The sequence below is a fragment of the Ips typographus genome, linkage group LG10 (genome assembly GCF_016097725.1).
Source record: "Ips typographus isolate SLU linkage group LG10, UJ_Ityp_2.0, whole genome shotgun sequence".
In the NCBI taxonomy this organism is placed as follows: domain Eukaryota; kingdom Metazoa; phylum Arthropoda; class Insecta; order Coleoptera; family Curculionidae; genus Ips; species Ips typographus.
In genome coordinates, this window is record NC_138431.1 from 3,533,388 (window position 1) to 3,550,525 (window position 17,138).

The window sequence follows — 17,138 nt, forward strand, 5'->3', positions numbered from 1 at the left end:
CTTTATCCCTTTATGAACTGGTCAAAGAGATTGAAGATACTTTTTTATTAGATTTTATACAACTTTATTTTACTGACATAAAACAATGGAAAGACATAAGCACACTCGAATAATAATTACCGTCTATCTGAGTATCTTAAATTGTCATTAGATGACATAATTAGTTTATGTAGTATGTTCTGTAAAATTGATTATTTTAACATAAATTTACTTTACCGGTAAATTTTCGCCCATCACTAATGAATTTAATTAATTCAATTGTGGTCACGCAGTCGGTTCGTGGTTCAAGCAACTGCCTTTGGTCATCGGTATCACCTCGTGCTTCTGGGGCATTATGTTGATCTACCTGCGATTCTATGGTTGACCGATAAAAAGTAAAACTTAGCCTTGCTTTCAGTCGAGTTTGAGCACAGAGAAGCGTGGAAAAATTTCATTTTTGTCGATTGCGCAGGTCTTTTTGCTCAGACTTGCACTGTGGGAGAGAACACTAACGAAAAGTGAGTCAAGCTGTGTACGTTTTTTTTAAGTGTGGGAGCTGTTTTTAAACAATTTTACAAGGAATTTTATTATCTGGGTGAAAAAGCAAATCCTCTTGGTGTTTGCGGAATAAGTTACGGGTATTTTGTATTTTTCGGTTCAAAGTGAGAGGTGTCTAGCCTAAATGGTCAGGGTGGAACCATACACAGGGTGTCCCCGATAAAACCGAAAAGAAAGTTTTGAAAATTTGGTAATTTCCAGTAAAGTCCTATCAATTTCATAACGTATCATAACTAGGTAAATCCAAGGTAATTTTCTCCATGAAAAATGTATTGTTGTACTTTTACAAAAATCTCAGAATTTTCAATTTTTTTTCTACTGCAAACCGAACAAAATGTCAATTTCAAGACTTTAAAACACCTATATACCAGGTGTCCAAGAGCACCCTGGACATAGGAGATTAACATGGGAAAACGGTTTTAATTTTTTTGCGCCTGTACGGTTGATTTGATTGAAAAATCGTATTAATGAAAGTTGTAGTACCTATCACGGACTAGTTTTCTGTATTTTTTTCGGATCTCTAACTTGAGCCCTTTCGTCGTAAAACACGAGCAAAAATGCGCAAATTTCAACTTTTTACCTGCACTGTATAAGCGGTTGTCGAGCAACCGTACCAGCAACAATGATTTGTTTACTCGTTGCCCGACAACCTCCTATACAGTGCAGGCCAAAAGTTTAAATTTTCTCATTTTTGTTCGTGTTTTACGACGAAAGGGCTCAAGTTAGAGATCCGAAAAAAATACAGAAAACTAGTCCGTGATACGTACTACAACTTTCATTATTACGATCTTCCGATCAAATCAACCGTACAGGCGCAAAAAATTCAAAACCGTTTTCCCATGTTAATCTCCTATGTCCAGGGTGCTCTTGGACACCTGGTATACATATTTCATCAAATCAACGTCGCCAATTTCTTGATTCAGTTTGGCAACGTCCCACGCTACTGAACTATAATAACTTATAATGACAGCTGTCAAAACTCATTAAACAGTCACAACAATCACGGCGCAAACGGTTATTTGTAATTTTTGGGGGAGATAAATTTAGCAGCTGTAACGTTAAATGACAGTTTAAGACGTTAAATTTGACAGTTATGACACGTCACAGTAAGGTGGCACTTGTTGTAACTATTAAAAAGTGTAAAACTGTTGAACAACACAGACGTTTTGACATGTTTCTTACCTGACGTCTGTCAACTGTCAGCGCTCACATTAAACTGGTGTACGGAGATAAGTTGTATTTCTTGGATAAATTGCATTGCAAGTTGTATGTATAGCTGCACAGAGCCAAATTTACCAGTTGTGACATTGACAGACGCTTTGATTTGTTTTTACGTCACCTGACGGCTGTCAAAAATCTTCTTAACTCCAACTTATATTGCAATTCCGCAAAGGAACACATCTTTTTGGCATTTTAAACTTTTAGGTCACTGGTGAGTCAGTTTTGACAGTTATGACAGCTGTCACGTGACGCAAGCAAAGTATGAAAGGGTTCCCTAACGTCTTAACTGTCAAATTTGGCTCCGTGGAGCTGTAAACACAACTTACATTGCAATTCCGCAAAGGAACACATCTTTTGGCATTTTAAAGTTTTAGGTCACTGGTGAGTCAGTTTTGACAGTTATGACAGCTGTCACGTGACGCAAACAAAGTATTAAAGTGTTCCTTAACGTCCCAACTGTCAAATTTGTATCCATGGAGCTGCAAACCCAACTTACAGTGCAATTCTTCAAAGAAACCCATCTAGTTACCATTTTATACTTTCATGTCACTGTGGAGTGAGTTTTGACAGTTATGACAGCTGTCACGTGACGCAAGCAAAGTATTAAAGTGTTCCTTAACGTCCCAACTGTCAAATTGAGCTCCATGGAGTTATAAACACAACTTACAGTGCAATTCTTCAAAGAAACCCATCTTTTTGGCATTTTAAACCTTTAGGTCACTGGTGAGTCAGTTTTGCCAGTTTTGACAGCTGTCACGTGACGCCAGCAGAATATAAAAGGGTTTCCTAACGTCTTAACTGTCAAATTTGACTCCATGGAGCTGTAAACACAACTTAAATTGCAATTCCGCAAAGAAACTCATCTATTTGGCATTTTAAACTTTTAGATCACTGATGAGTCAGTTTTGACAGTTATGACAGCTGTCACGTGACGGAAACATAGTATTAAAGTGTTCCTTAACGTCCCAACTGTCAAATTGGGCTCCATGGAGTTATAAACACAACTTACAGTGCAATTCTTCAAAGAAACCCATCTAGTAGCCATTTTATACTTTCATGTCACTGGCGAGTGAGTTTTGACAGTTATGACAGCTGTCACGTGACGCAGACACAGTACTAAAGCGTTTCTTAATATCAAAATTTTCAAATTTGGCTTCGTGGATCTTTGAACACAACTTTCGCCGTCATTTTGGTTAGGAGCACGTCAAAATTTGAAAATGACATTTTTCAAACGTCAATATCTCAAAAACCGTTGCGGATGTTTATGAGTTATGATACATGAAAAATATCGGAAATTGATAGGAGTATTGAAAAATACAATAATATACAGGGTATTCCATTTAAAATGAGCAAGTATGTACCTACTTTTTTTTGAAAACTTACCAAATTTTCAAAACTTTTCTTTCGTCGTGGGACACCCTGTATAAGTACTAAACTGTCACACACACACACACTATACGTATTACACTTAGTTTCAACTATGTTTTCTTTATTTCGGATTTGTTTTTTCCCGATTTTTGTTGCTGAATATGTTGTTAAAGTTTTTCTCTAGTGAAAAATAAATACAAAAAAAACCAACTGTGCTAATAATAGTTTCATTTTTTTTTTCTAAAAGTAAATACGAAATGCCTTGTTGCCAAATGTTTGGTGTGAAATTTTTAGCAAAATTTTGATTTTGACAAAAAGCGTTTCGACAAATTCCCTACCATCTTCAGGAATCAGCTGCTCTGGTACGCTGAGCCTTGACGATGAGTAAATATGCCGAAACTGTGACAATTTAAGTAGTTTTATTAGGAGAGTTTAAATCTATTTTTTTGATTTAAATCGTCTGGTTATATAATTAATATAAAAAGGAAAAGAGGACCTTTCAAAGGAAAAACCTTGAAGATGGTTTGTCTTCAATGTTTTCGAAACGCTTATGCAGCAAATTTCAGGGCCGTAACTCCCAGACTAAAACTGTGTTTCAAAGCAGAAAATATGCAGTTTATACCTCCATGACACTAAATTTGACACTTGGACTGTCAGTTTGAGATATAGTTTGGTGTCGGGCAGCTGTCAAAATTACCTTTATGGAGGTATGAGGCGCAGTTTTTAACTGGAAACCTTCAGGAGCCTCACTAAACACAAAGAATGTACTTTAGACTCATATGAAGCTAATTTTGACAGTTCAGAGGTGAAATTGACAATTTCAGGAGTGATTAACCGTTTGTTACAGCTGTCAAACTGTTAATTCGTGGTTAAACCGGTTTTTCTTATTAAATAATTTTTTAACGACTCAAACAAGTAACTTAATACAAAAACATTTATTTTGTACTTTCATAAAACTAATTTTACTACTTTGGACGTCAATTTGGGGTTCAGGTGTCAATCAGCTGTCACGACGCATGTCAAAATTAGCTTCATGGAGCTGTTAAACGCAATTTTTTGCTGGATATTTTTAGGAGCGTCACTAGATGCAAAAATGGATTTTATACCTCCATGAAGCTAATTTGACACTTTTAATGTCAATTTCGGGTTTTGGAGTGTGTGAAGCAGTTGTCACAACTGTCAAAATTAGCCTCATGGAGGTATAAAAGACATGTTTTGGCTGGATACATTTGGAAGTGTCACTAGATACAAAAATGGATTTTATACCTTCATGAATCTATAATTTGACACTTTTAACGTCAATTTCGGGTTTTGACGTGTGCGAAGCAGTTGTCACAACTGTCAAAATTAGCCTCATGGAGGTATAAAAGACATATTTTGACTGGATACATTTAGAAGTGTCACTAGACGCAAAAAATGCATTTGATATCTCCATGGGCTCAATTTTTTAATTTTGACAGTTGTCACAATTGCTTCACACACGCCAAAACCCCAAATTGACGTTAAAAGTGTCACATTAGCCTGATGGAGGTATAAAGTGCAATTTTCTGCTGGATATTTTTAGAAATCTCACTAGACGCAAAAAATGCATTTGATACGTCCATGAAGCTAATTTTGACACTTTAAACGTCAATTTCGGGATTTGTAAGGTGTGAAGCAGTTGTCACAACTGTCAAAATTGGCCTCATGGAGGTATAAAAGACATATTTTGGCTGGATACATTAGAAGTGGCACTAGATACAAAAATGGATTTTATACCTCTATGCAGCTAATTTTGACACTTTTTAACGTCAATTTCGGGTTTCGGCGTGTCTGAAGCAGTTATCACAACTGTCAAAATTAGCCTCATGGAGGTATAAAAGACATATTTTGGCTGGATACATTTAGAAGTGTCACTAGACGCAAAAAATGCATTTGATATCTCCATGGGCTCAATTTTTTAATTTTGACAGTTGTCATGAAGCTAATTTTGACACTTAACGTCGATTTGGGGTTTTGGAGTGTGTGAAGCAGTTGTCACAACTGTCAAAATTAGCCTCATGGAGGTATAAAAGTCATGGTTTGGCTGGATACATTTAGAAGTGTCACTAGATAGAAAAATGGATTTTATACCTCCATGAAGCTAATTTGACACTTTTAACGTCAGTTTCGGGTTTTGGAGTGTGTCAAGCAGTTGTCACAACTGTCAAAATTAACCTCATGGAGGTATAAAAGGCATGGTTTGGCTGGATACATTTAGAAGTGTCACTAGACGCAAAAAATGCATTTGATATCTCCATGGGCTCAATTTTTTTTAATTTTGACAGTTGTCACAATTGCTTCACACACGCCGAAATCCTAAATTGACGTTATAAGTGTCAAATTATAGATTCATGAAGGTATAAATCGCGAATTTCTGCTGCATATTTTTAGAAGTATCACTAGACGCATAAAATGGATTTTATACCTCCATGAAGCTAATTTGACACTTTCAACGTCAATTTCGGGTTTTGGAGTGTGTAAAGCAGTTGTCACAACTGTCAAAATTAGCCTCTTGGAGGTATAAAAGACATATTTTGACTGGATACATTTGGAAGTGTCACTAGATACAAAAATGGATTTTATACCTCCATGAAGCTAATTTGACACTTTTAACGTCAATTTCGGGTTTTGACGTGTGCGAAGCAGTTGTCACAACTGTCAAAATTAGCCTCATGGAGGTATAAAAGGCATGTTTTGGCTGGATACATTTAGAAGTGTCACTAGACGCAAAAAATGCATTTGATATCTCCATGGGCTCAATTTTTTAATTTTGACAGTTGTCATGAAGCTAATTTTGACACTTAACGTCGATTTCGGGTTTTGGAGTGTGTAAAGCAGTTGTCACAACTGTCAAAATTAGCCTCATGGAGGTATAAAAGGCATGGTTTGACTGGATACATTTAGAAGTGTCACTAGACGCAAAAAATGCATTTGATATCTCCATGGGCTCAATTTTTTAATTTTCACAGTTGTCACAATTGCTTTACACACGCCAAAACCCTAAATTGACGTTATAAGTGTCAAAATTAGCTTCATGGAGATATAAAGCGCGATTTTCTGCTGGATATTTTTAGAAATCTCACTAGACGCAAAAAATGCATTTGATACCTCCAGGAAGCTAATTTTGACACTTTTAACGTCAATTTAGCGTTTCGGCGTGTGTGAAGTAGTTGTCACAACTGTTAAAATTAGCCTCATGGAGGTATAAAAGACATATTTTGGCTGGATACATTTAAAAGTGTCACTAGATACAAAAATGGATTTTATATCACCATGGGCTCAATTTTTTTAATTTTGCCAGTTGTCACAATTGCTTCACACACGCCAATATTCTAAATTGACGTTATAAATGTCAAAATTAGCCTCATGGAGGTATAAAAGACATATTTTGGCTGGATACATTTAGAAGTGTCACTAGATAGACAAATGGAATTTATACCTCCATGAAGCTAATTTTGACACTTTTAACGTCAATTTCGGGTTTTGGAGTGTGTGAAGCACCTGTCACAACTGTCAAAATTAGCCTCATGAAGGTATAAAGCGCAAAATGAAGCTTGTAACGTAAAAACTGAATTTACGGTGAATTTTCAAAGTTTCCGTTCAAACTAAAGAACAAATTATTTAGTACAATCGATTTTGAGACACGCTATACCAGATTCAGGGCTATAATTAACTAGAATTCCAGACAATTCTGGGACACACTGTATATTTTAAGTTATTTGAAGGCAACAAGGGCAATTGATATTTTCTTACTTTTAACCAACAACCAATTTTGTATTACATGCAGCCAGTATAGGACTTTCATCGTTCATCAAACGTCACGTACCCAAGGGTTAGTTTTAGCTTTAAAACTGTTTTTGCTAGAGCTAATTTTTAATGTGTTTGGCAAGGAGAACCCCCGTTATATACAGGGTGTTTCATGATTGCTAGCGCAGGACTTTAGCTCGTGCAAAAAATACGAAAAATCGAAAATGAAACACCCTGTACTGCTTGGAGTGCTAATATGTTTTGTGCGCAGTTTTTCTGACCAAAATTATCACGTTGAGCACTCTCTCTAAATTTTCCTACCTAATTAAACAGTAAAAGCCACTAAGGAGATGAAACTCTACAAGTTTGACTCTCGCAGGTCAGTTATTGGGATTAATGGTGGAGTTTTGGTCGGGAATTATAATTAATTCTACTAAAGAATAACTGAAATAACACTCGGTATGAGGCTATTTTAAAATATAATAAAGTTGGAAAAAAAGCCAGTGTTTTGTCTTGTTTTTTTTTTCTGTTACCACTGTGCTGTTTACTGTCGTTTTAATGCATCATTCAATAATACCTAAAATTAATTACCATCTCATGTATTTGTCTCATCAAGTCTAATTTTTTTAAAATATTTTTCGTGTTGTCTGTGAAAGTTTCTGTTTTTTTTGCCCTAAAAAAACCATCAAAATGCCACCAAAAGAAGAACAGTAGAAGGAAAAATATAAATGAAAAAAAAATTAATTATTGTTAAACTTATTCGAAGGACAAACGTTTTGTTTACCTTGGAACACCCTGTATTTTCCTCCATCAGAAGATCTCTTTTTTTTCTGATTTCAAATGTTTTATTGAGGTTATGGTCCAAAAAATAATTTTTTCGTCAAAATTGACAACTTATTTAGAATATTAGTGGTAATAACTACATCACATCGTATAGCGAGCAATTTTCAGTTATTCCAGTCATTTTGTATGGCTGAAATGTTGAAAATCAGTCGAGGTTTATGAAAATTTGGCTTAACCAACCAGTTTCAGTCGTTCTGGTCTATTTTTAAAGTCACAACACGTTGAGAAAGTGTTTTATACCATAAAACGACGTGGCGGACTATTTGTAATCATTCTGGTCAATTTTCAAGTCAAATATCATGAAAACTGACTTATTCGACTAAAAGCAGTCAGTTTAGTTGCTTTTCAAAGTAAGAACGTTGAAAAACAGTCACATTTTATGGAAATTGACTTACTGGACTATAATCAGTCAGTTTAGTCAATTTTCAAAGTCAGAACATTGAAAAACAGTAAAATTTCATGAAAACTGACTTATTGGACTATAATCAGTCAGTTTAGTAAATTTTCAAAGTCAGAACGTTGAAAAACCTTTAAAATTTTATGGAAATTGGCTTACTGGACTATAATCAGTCAGTTTAGTCAATTTTCAACGTCAGAACGTTGAAAAACAGTAAAATAGCATGGAAATTGGCTTATTGGACTATAATCAGTCAGTTTAGTCAATTTTCAAAGTTAGAACGTTGAAAAACCTTTAAAATTTTATGAAAATTGGCTTACTGGACTATAAGCAGTTAGTTTAGTCAATTTTTAAAGTCAAAACATTGAAAAACAGTTAAATTTTATGAAAACTGACTTACTGGACTATAATCAGTCAGTTTAATCAATTTTTAAAGGCAAAACGTTGAAAAACAGTCAAATTTTATGGAAATTGGCTTATTGAACTACAATCAGTCAGTTTAGTCAATTTTCAAAGTCAGAACATTGAAAAACAGTCAAATTTCATGAAAACTGACTTACTGGACTATAATCAGTCAGTTTAGTCAATTTTCAAAGTTAGAACATTGAAAAACAGTCAAATTTTATGAAAAATTACTTACTGGACTATAAGCAGTCAGTTCAGTCAATTTTCAATCTCAAAACGTTGAAAAACAGTAAAATTTCATGGAAATTGGCTTATTGGACTATAATCAGTCAGTTTAGACAATTATCAAAGTTAGAACATAGAAAAACACTTAAATTTCATGAAAACTGACTTACTGGACTATAATCAGTCAGTTTAGTCAATTTTCAAAGTTAGAACGTTGAAAAAATAGTAAAATTTTATGAAAATTGGCTTACTGGACTATAATCAGACAGTTTAGTCAATTTTTAAAGTCAAAACACCGAAAAACAGTCAAATTTCATGAAAACTGACTTACTGGACTATAATCAGACAATTTAGTCAATTTTTAAAGTTAGATCGTTGAAAAACAGTAAAATTTTATGAAAATTGACTTACTGGACTAGATGCAGTCGGTTTAGCCAATTTTCAAAGTCAAAACACTGAAAAACAGTCAAATTTCATGAAAACTGACTTACTGGACTATAAGCAGTCAGTTTAGTCAATTTTCAACGTCAGAACGTTGAAAAACATTCAAATTTTATGAAAACTGACTTACTGGACTATAAGCAGTCAGTTCAGTCAATTGTCAACCTCAGAACGTTGAAAAACAGTAAAATTTCATGGAAATTGGCTTATTGGACTATAATCAGTCAGTTTAGACAATTATCAAAGTTAGAACATAGAAAAACACTTAAATTTCATGAAAACTGACTTACTGGACTATAATCAGTCAGTTTAGTCAATTTTCAAAGTCAGAACATTGAAAAACAGTCAAATTTCATGAAAACTGACTTACTGGACTATAATCAGTCAGTTTAGTCAATTTTCAAAGTTAGAACATTGAAAAACAGTCAAATTTTATGAAAAATTACTTACTGGACTATAAGCAGTCAGTTCAGTCAATTTTCAATCTCAAAACGTTGAAAAACAGTAAAATTTCATGGAAATTGGCTTATTGGACTATAATCAGTCAGTTTAGACAATTATCAAAGTTAGAACATAGAAAAACACTTAAATTTCATGAAAACTGACTTACTGGACTATAATCAGTCAGTTTAGTCAATTTTCAAAGTTAGAACGTTGAAAAAATAGTAAAATTTTATGAAAATTGGCTTACTGGACTATAATCAGACAGTTTAGTCAATTTTTAAAGTCAAAACACCGAAAAATAGTAAAATTTTATGAAAATTGGCTTACTGGACTATAATCAGACAGTTTAGTCAATTTTTAAAGTCAAAACACCGAAAAACAGTCAAATTTCATGAAAACTGACTTACTGGACTATAATCAGACAATTTAGTCAATTTTTAAAGTTAGATCGTTGAAAAACAGTAAAATTTTATGAAAATTGACTTACTGGACTAGATGCAGTCGGTTTAGCCAATTTTCAAAGTCAAAACACTGAAAAACAGTCAAATTTCATGAAAACTGACTTACTGGACTATAAGCAGTCAGTTTAGTCAATTTTCAACGTCAGAACGTTGAAAAACATTCAAATTTTATGAAAACTGACTTACTGGACTATAAGCAGTCAGTTCAGTCAATTGTCAACCTCAGAACGTTGAAAAACAGTAAAATTTTATGGAAATTGGCTTATTGGACTATAATCAGTCAGTTTAGACAATTATCAAAGTTAGAACATTGAAAACAGTCAAATTTCATGAAAATTGACTTACTGGACTACAATCAGTAGTCAGTTTAGACAATTTTCAAAGTTAGAACGTTGAAAAACAGTAAAATTTTATGAAAACTGACTTATTGGATTATAAGCAGTCAGTTTAGTTGCTTTTCAAAGTTAGAACGTTGAAAAACCTTTAAAATTTCATGGAAATTGGCTTACTGGACTACAATCAGTCAGTTTAGTCAACTTTCAAAGTCAGAACGTTGAAGAACAGTAACGTTTTATGGAAATTGGCTTACTGGACTATAATCAGACAGTTTAGTAAATTTTTGAAGTCAAAACACTGAAAAACAGTCAAATTTCATGAAAACTGACTTACTGGATTATAAGCAGTCAGTTTAGTCATTTTTCTAAGTTAGAACGTTGAGAAACAGTCAAATTGTATGAAAATTGGCTTACTGGATTATAATCAGACAGTTTAGTCAATTTTTAAAGGCAAAACATTGAAAAACAGTCAAATTTTATGAAAACTGACTTACTGGACTATAATCATACAGTTTAGTCAATTTTTAAAGTCAGAACGTTGAAAAACAGTAGAATTTCATGGAAATTGACTTACTGGACTATAATCAGTCATTTTAGTCAATTTTCAAAGTCACGAAGTTGAAAAACAGTCAAATTTCATGGAAATTGGCTTACAGGACTATAATCAGTCATTTTAGTCAATTTTCAAAGTCAGAAAGTTGAAAAATAGTCAAATTTCATGGAAATTGGCTTACAGGACTATAAGCTGACTGCTTAGTCAATTTTCAAAGTCAGAACATTGGAAAACAGTACAATTTCATGAAAACTGACTTACTGGAGTATAATCAGTCAGTTTAGTCAATTATCAATGTCAAAACATTGAAAAACAGTAAAATTTCATCAAAACTGATTTACTGGACTAGATGCAGTCGGTTTAGCCAATTTTCAAAGTCAGAACGTTAAAAAACAGTAAAATTTTATGAAACTGACTTCCTGGACTATAATCAGTCAGTTTAGTCAATTTTCAAAGTCAAAACATTGAAAAACAGTCAAATTTTATGAAAACTGACTTACCGGACTATAATCAGTTTGTTTAGTTAATTTTCAAACTCAGAACGTTGAAAAACACTGAAATAACAAAAATGTCAAAGTCACATGGTCCGACAATAAAATATGTGTGTCAAAATCTGTCATTTCGTCTGAGAAAAGTGTCATTTTGACGCTAAAACTGTTGTCATTGAATTACAGTAATAAAATGGTTGCAAACGTCAAAACGTGTCAAATTTCATTAAAAATTGTTGTTTTAACCAAAAGCTAAAGTGGCAATGATAACATTGAAATTGTAGTAACGCGAAAAGCCAAAACGACTGTTATTTATCACTGAAACTGTCAGTTTTCATAAAAACCAAGAGAAAAACGTATTTTTTTTAAAGTGACCGACCAACTTAACCTAAAAAAAAAAAAACATTTTTGAAATCAGAAAAAAAGAGATTTAGAGATTTAGAATACAGGGTCTTCCATTAAAAAAACATGCGTCAACAAGAACTTGACAAGTGATTGACATGTGTCAATCTGGCGATTGAGGAAAAATACTGCAAATTTGCTAATTATTTAATTTAATTAAAACTAACAGTTAGCTATTGAGTAAAACAATCGTACAGTGATAACTTACCCAGCAACACGAAAGATAACTAATCGTAAAACCGGTTTTAACGTGCGTTTTTCAATACCGATCTAGTTTTGGAACGTCCCTCGTCGCAAATGTCCTACCTGGACCAGTTTCTCAAAGAGACCAACACGTCATCGATGCAAAACATGTACGACAACGTGCCTCCAACTCAAACGCAGCTCTATCAGGGCGGCTCTATTGAGTCTGAGGATGGCGACGTTGAGGACAATCGTGCTCCCAGTATAGTCAGTTCGAAGAGTAATTTGTCCGAAGTGAGCATGGTGAGTAAATGTTTCGACTGTCCCGACAGATGGGACAGTGAAAAAACACTTTTGTTTCATACTGTATTTTTATCTACGACCAGTATAGATTATGATATTGATTTATTACATATTTTATCACACTAGTGTGATAAAGTACCGCTAGATTACAATGAAACATCAACCATTATGGTTACTACACCACTTCTAACTGTAATTCAGAAATTGTTAATTGCAATTCAGAATTTAAATTGATTTTTTCTGAGTTGCGTTTTATGGTTTCTGAGTTGTAGTTCCTTATTCTGAATTACGCTTGACCTTTTCTGAATCTCACTTGGCCTTTTCTGAACTACATTTAGAACTGGTTGAATAGATGTCTTTCTTAGAGGAATTACACTGTAGGTTGTGTTTACAGCCTTATGGAGCCAAATTTCAGATTTTTGACATTAAGGAACACTTTAGTACTATGCTTGCGTCACGTGACAGCTGTCATAAATGTCAAAACTCACTCACCAGTGACCTGAAAGTATAAAATACCAAATAGATATCGTTCTTAGAGAAGTGACACTGTAAGTTGTGTTTACAGCTCTATGGAGCCAAATTTGAGAATTTTGACATTAAGGAACACTTTAGTACTATGTTTACGTCACGTGACAGCTGTCATAATTGTCAAAACCCCCTAACTAATGACTTGACAGTATGAAATGCCGAATAGATGTCTTTCTTAGAGAAATTACACTGCAAGTTGTGTTTACAGATCCACCGAGCCAAATTTGAGAATTTTGACATTAAGGACTACTTCAGTGCTATTTTTACGTCACGTGACAGCTGTCATAATTGTCAAAATTCCCTAACCAATGACTTGACAGTATGAAATGCCGAATAGGTGTCTTTCTTAGAGAAATTACACTGCAAGTTGTGTTTACAGATCCATGGAGCCAAATTTGAGAGTTTTGACGTTAACAAATAGTTTAGTACTTTGTTTGCATCACGTGACAGCTGTCATATCTGTCAAAACTCACTCACCAGTGACATGAAAGAATAAAATGTCAAATAGATGAGTTTCTTTGAGGAGTTGCACTGTAAATTGTGTTTACAGCTCCATAGAGCCAAATTTGAAATTTTTGACATTAAGGAACACTTTAGTACTATGTTTACCTCACGTGACAGCTGTCATATCTGTCAAAACTCACTCACCAGTGACATGAAAGTATAAAATGTTAAATAGATGAGTTTCTTTGAGAAGTTGCACTGTAAATTATGTTTACAACTCCATTGAGCCAAATTTGAGATTTTTGACATTAAGGAACACTTTAGAACTATATTTGCGTCACGTGACAGCTGTCATAACTGTCAAAACTCACTCACTAGTGACCCGAAAGTATAAAATGCCAAAAAGATGAGGTTCTTTGAGAAATTCCACTCTAAATTGTGTTTACAGCTCCACAGAGCCAAATTTCAGACTTTTGACATTAAGGAACACTTTAGTACAATGTTTGCATCACGTGACAGCTGTCATAATTGTCAAAACTGACTCATCAGTGACCTGAAAGTATAAAATTCCAATTAAATGTCTTTCTTAGAGAAATTACACTGTAAATTGTGTTTACAGCTCCATGGAGCTAAATTTGAGAGTTATGACGTTAAGGAACACTTTAATACTTTTTTGGGCCACGTGACAGCTGTCATATTTGTCAAAACTCACTCACCAGTAAATTTAAAGTATAAAATACCAAATAGATATCTTTCTTAGAAAAATGACACTGTAAATGGTGTTTACAGCTCCATGGAGCCAAATTTGAGACTTGTGACGTTAGGGAACACTTTAATACTTTTCTTACGTCACGTGACAGCTGTCATAATTGTCCAAACTCACTCACCAGTGACCTGAAAGTATAAAATGCTAACTAGACGTGTTTGATACTCACGTCACTAACGTCACAACTGTCAAATTTAGTTCCATAGAATTATAAATACAATATTACAGTTGCGCGATTTCTGACAGCTGTCAGGTGACGTAAACAACATCTCAAAGTGTCTATGTTAATGTCGCAACGGTTAAATGTAACTCTATGTAGCTGTAACTAGAAATGACAATGCGATTTATCAAATAAATACAACTAATCTGTGAATTTCAGTTGTACATGTTAGTTCTGAATAAATTTTGACAGTTGACCGCTGTGAGACGAAAGAAATATATCAAAGTGTGACAAATGTCAAATTTCGGACTAACAACAAGTTTCACCTAAATATAAGCCACGCTGTCATAACTGTCAACGTCATAAACCACCAAATTTAACTCCGCAAACTTACAAATAACAAGTTTCGCGGCACTGTTTCTGATTGTGACTTTACGAGTTTTGACAGCTGTCAAGTCTGTCATTAAACGCCGTAGCCAGTCCAGTTCGTCAAAGTGGCCCACGCTGATTTTGTTTTGCCAAAATGATTGAATCATCAGCATTTCCACTTGGAAAAAGTGTTTTAGAGTCAGAAAATTTGTGTCAGTTTGTGTAGCTTAGTAGTGAGTGCACTGTAAGTAAGAATTAACATTTTTACTACGAATAGACTCAAAAACAACGTGTAACTACTCTGATGCAACAAGGAACTGTCAGATGTGAAAGAAACGGACATGGATAACCTAAAAATTGACACTAAACCGAGATGGAGTAGCCTAGGAAAAATGACCGCAAGAGGGCCAGTCAGATTTTAGTTGTGTCAACACTGTCATGTCATGCATCAGGATCAATCTTTTTAAATATTTTTTTTCTAAATCCTAACTCTATTTCTAACGGAAACAATTGGTTTGGTTGTAATTTCTGTGCTATTTTGTGAGTGTTTCCTTAAAAGCTAGTTGTGTGATTCCCGGTTGCAAACCGGACAGAAGAAAGTCGCAAAATCGTACCATAAATTGAACGTCATTATAAGGAGAACCGTTTAAATTTCCCGCCACATTATAATTCCCTTGTCAGTCAGTAGATGGCTCTTCAATCAATATGTGTGGTGCCATCTAGCGGCGATCAATTCTTCAAAGACCGCTTTAGTTCTATTTATGTTAGGTTTTCTATGTTTTTTTTTGATTTTGAGGCTGAGCCAAACTAATTCACAATCAGAGTCCTCTTAGTTTTAGAGAAATATTTGGACTTGTACTTTAAAATAAGCAATATTCCGGACTTGTAACGTGCAAATTACTATTGTAGCACGATTCGCAGTCGCCTATGAAGCACAAGGCGCATCAGTTTTTGGTGAGGACGTTTTCCAGTCCGACCAAGTGCAGCCATTGTACCTCGTTGATGGTGGGATTGATGCGACAGGGAATGGTGTGCGAGATTTGCGGTTTCACGTGTCACACGTCCTGTTGTCCGCACGTGCCTCCGGTATGTCCGGTACCGCCCGATCAGAGTAAGTTTTGCATTTTTTAATCAAAAATAGGAACATAAAGGAAATTTCTTTTCTTGTCTCCCTTTAACTTACTTTTTTTTCTGTAAGTCTTGTTTAAATCTCTATTTCTATCCCTACTAAGTTACAGAAAAGCCCTTACCGGGGGCTTTATTTTTAAGCAGGAAAGGAAAATTTCCGAAAAATTAAATTTATGGAAATTTTTTCGGAAAATTTCCGGAACTTTCCGGAAAACCTCAAAAATCGTTTTTAAGTAGTTGTACCAAACATCTAATAACAATCCAAATGAATTTTTTTACTCGAATCCTGCTTTCTATCGTAAAAATGGTCACGTGATCTTCAGAACAACATTTCGATCTTCAAAATGGTCACATGATTGCAAGTTGTACCTTGAGAAGAGTCAAGTGACTCAAGATTCCGTTCGTCGCTTGAAAATAGTCACGCAAAACTTTCCCAACTAAACTTGATAATTAAAAACGTGACACGTGACTTTGAAACAACATTTTTAATTTTTAAATATTGTCACGTGACTGCAAGGATGCTATTTCAGCCGTAAGATGAGTCGAATGACCGTGAAGATTCCCTTCGAAGTTCAAAAAATAGTCACGTGATCTTTTGTAGGTGAATTTGATAGTTGAAAACAATCACGTGATCTACAGATATTTTTTTCTTTTCTCGTTGATTGTACCAAATTTTGTAGTGTTTTTTCACGTTATTGGATAGGAAATTTAATAAGGATTCCGAAAATGTGTTTAAAGTAGTCATTTTCTCACTGCAAGTGGGTTTTACAGGCGATTTTATCTCTGACTGTCCTTTGAAACTGTGTTTTTGGCAGTTCAAACTTTGACCCTGCTTTTTTCCCTGACTGTACCAAATTTTGTAGTGGTTTTTATGTCATTAGATAGGAAATTTAATGAGGATTCCGAAAATGTGTTGAAAGTAGTCATTTTCTCACTCCAATTGGGTTTTACACTCTGATTTTATCTCTGACTGTCCCTTCAAACTGTGTTCTAGCAATTCAAACTTTGACACCGCTTTTCTCCCTGACTGTACCAAATTTTCTTTTGTTTTTCAGGTTATTGAATAGCAAATTTATTGAGAATTCCAAAAATGTGCTTAAATCTGTCATTTTCTCACTGCAAGTGTATTTGACAAGCTATTTTGTCCCTGACTGTACTTTCAAACTGTTTCTGTCAGTTCAAACTTTGACACCACTTTTGTCCCTGACTGTACCAAATTTTGTAGTGTTTTTAATGTCATTAGATAGGACATTTAATGAGGATTCCAAAATTGTGCTTAAAACAGTCATTTTCTCACTTCAAGTGGGTTTTATAAGCGATTTTGCCCCTGACTGTCCTTTCAAACTGTGTTTCTGTCAATTTATACTTT

General features: G+C 34.4%; 1 protein-coding gene across 10 annotated transcripts in view; it reads left to right on the forward strand.

The window, feature by feature from the left end:
* gek (serine/threonine-protein kinase gek) overlaps positions 1-17,138 on the forward strand; it is a 112,103-nt gene that overhangs the window by 53,801 nt on the left and 41,164 nt on the right. For 8 of the 10 annotated variants that reach the window (XR_014179570.1, XR_014179571.1, XR_014179572.1 and 5 more), the window contains 3 exons: positions 6,935-6,979; positions 12,163-12,374; positions 15,551-15,752. Coding sequence is in view for 6 of the 10 variants with exons in the window: in XM_081988713.1 (XP_081844839.1) it covers positions 6,935-6,979; positions 12,163-12,374; positions 15,551-15,752 (459 nt within the window). In the remaining 4 variants the exon portion in view is untranslated. The remainder of the gene's footprint in view (positions 1-6,934; positions 6,980-12,162; positions 12,375-15,550; positions 15,753-17,138) is intronic. The other 2 variants (XM_081988714.1, XM_081988716.1) reach the window with 1 other exon arrangement.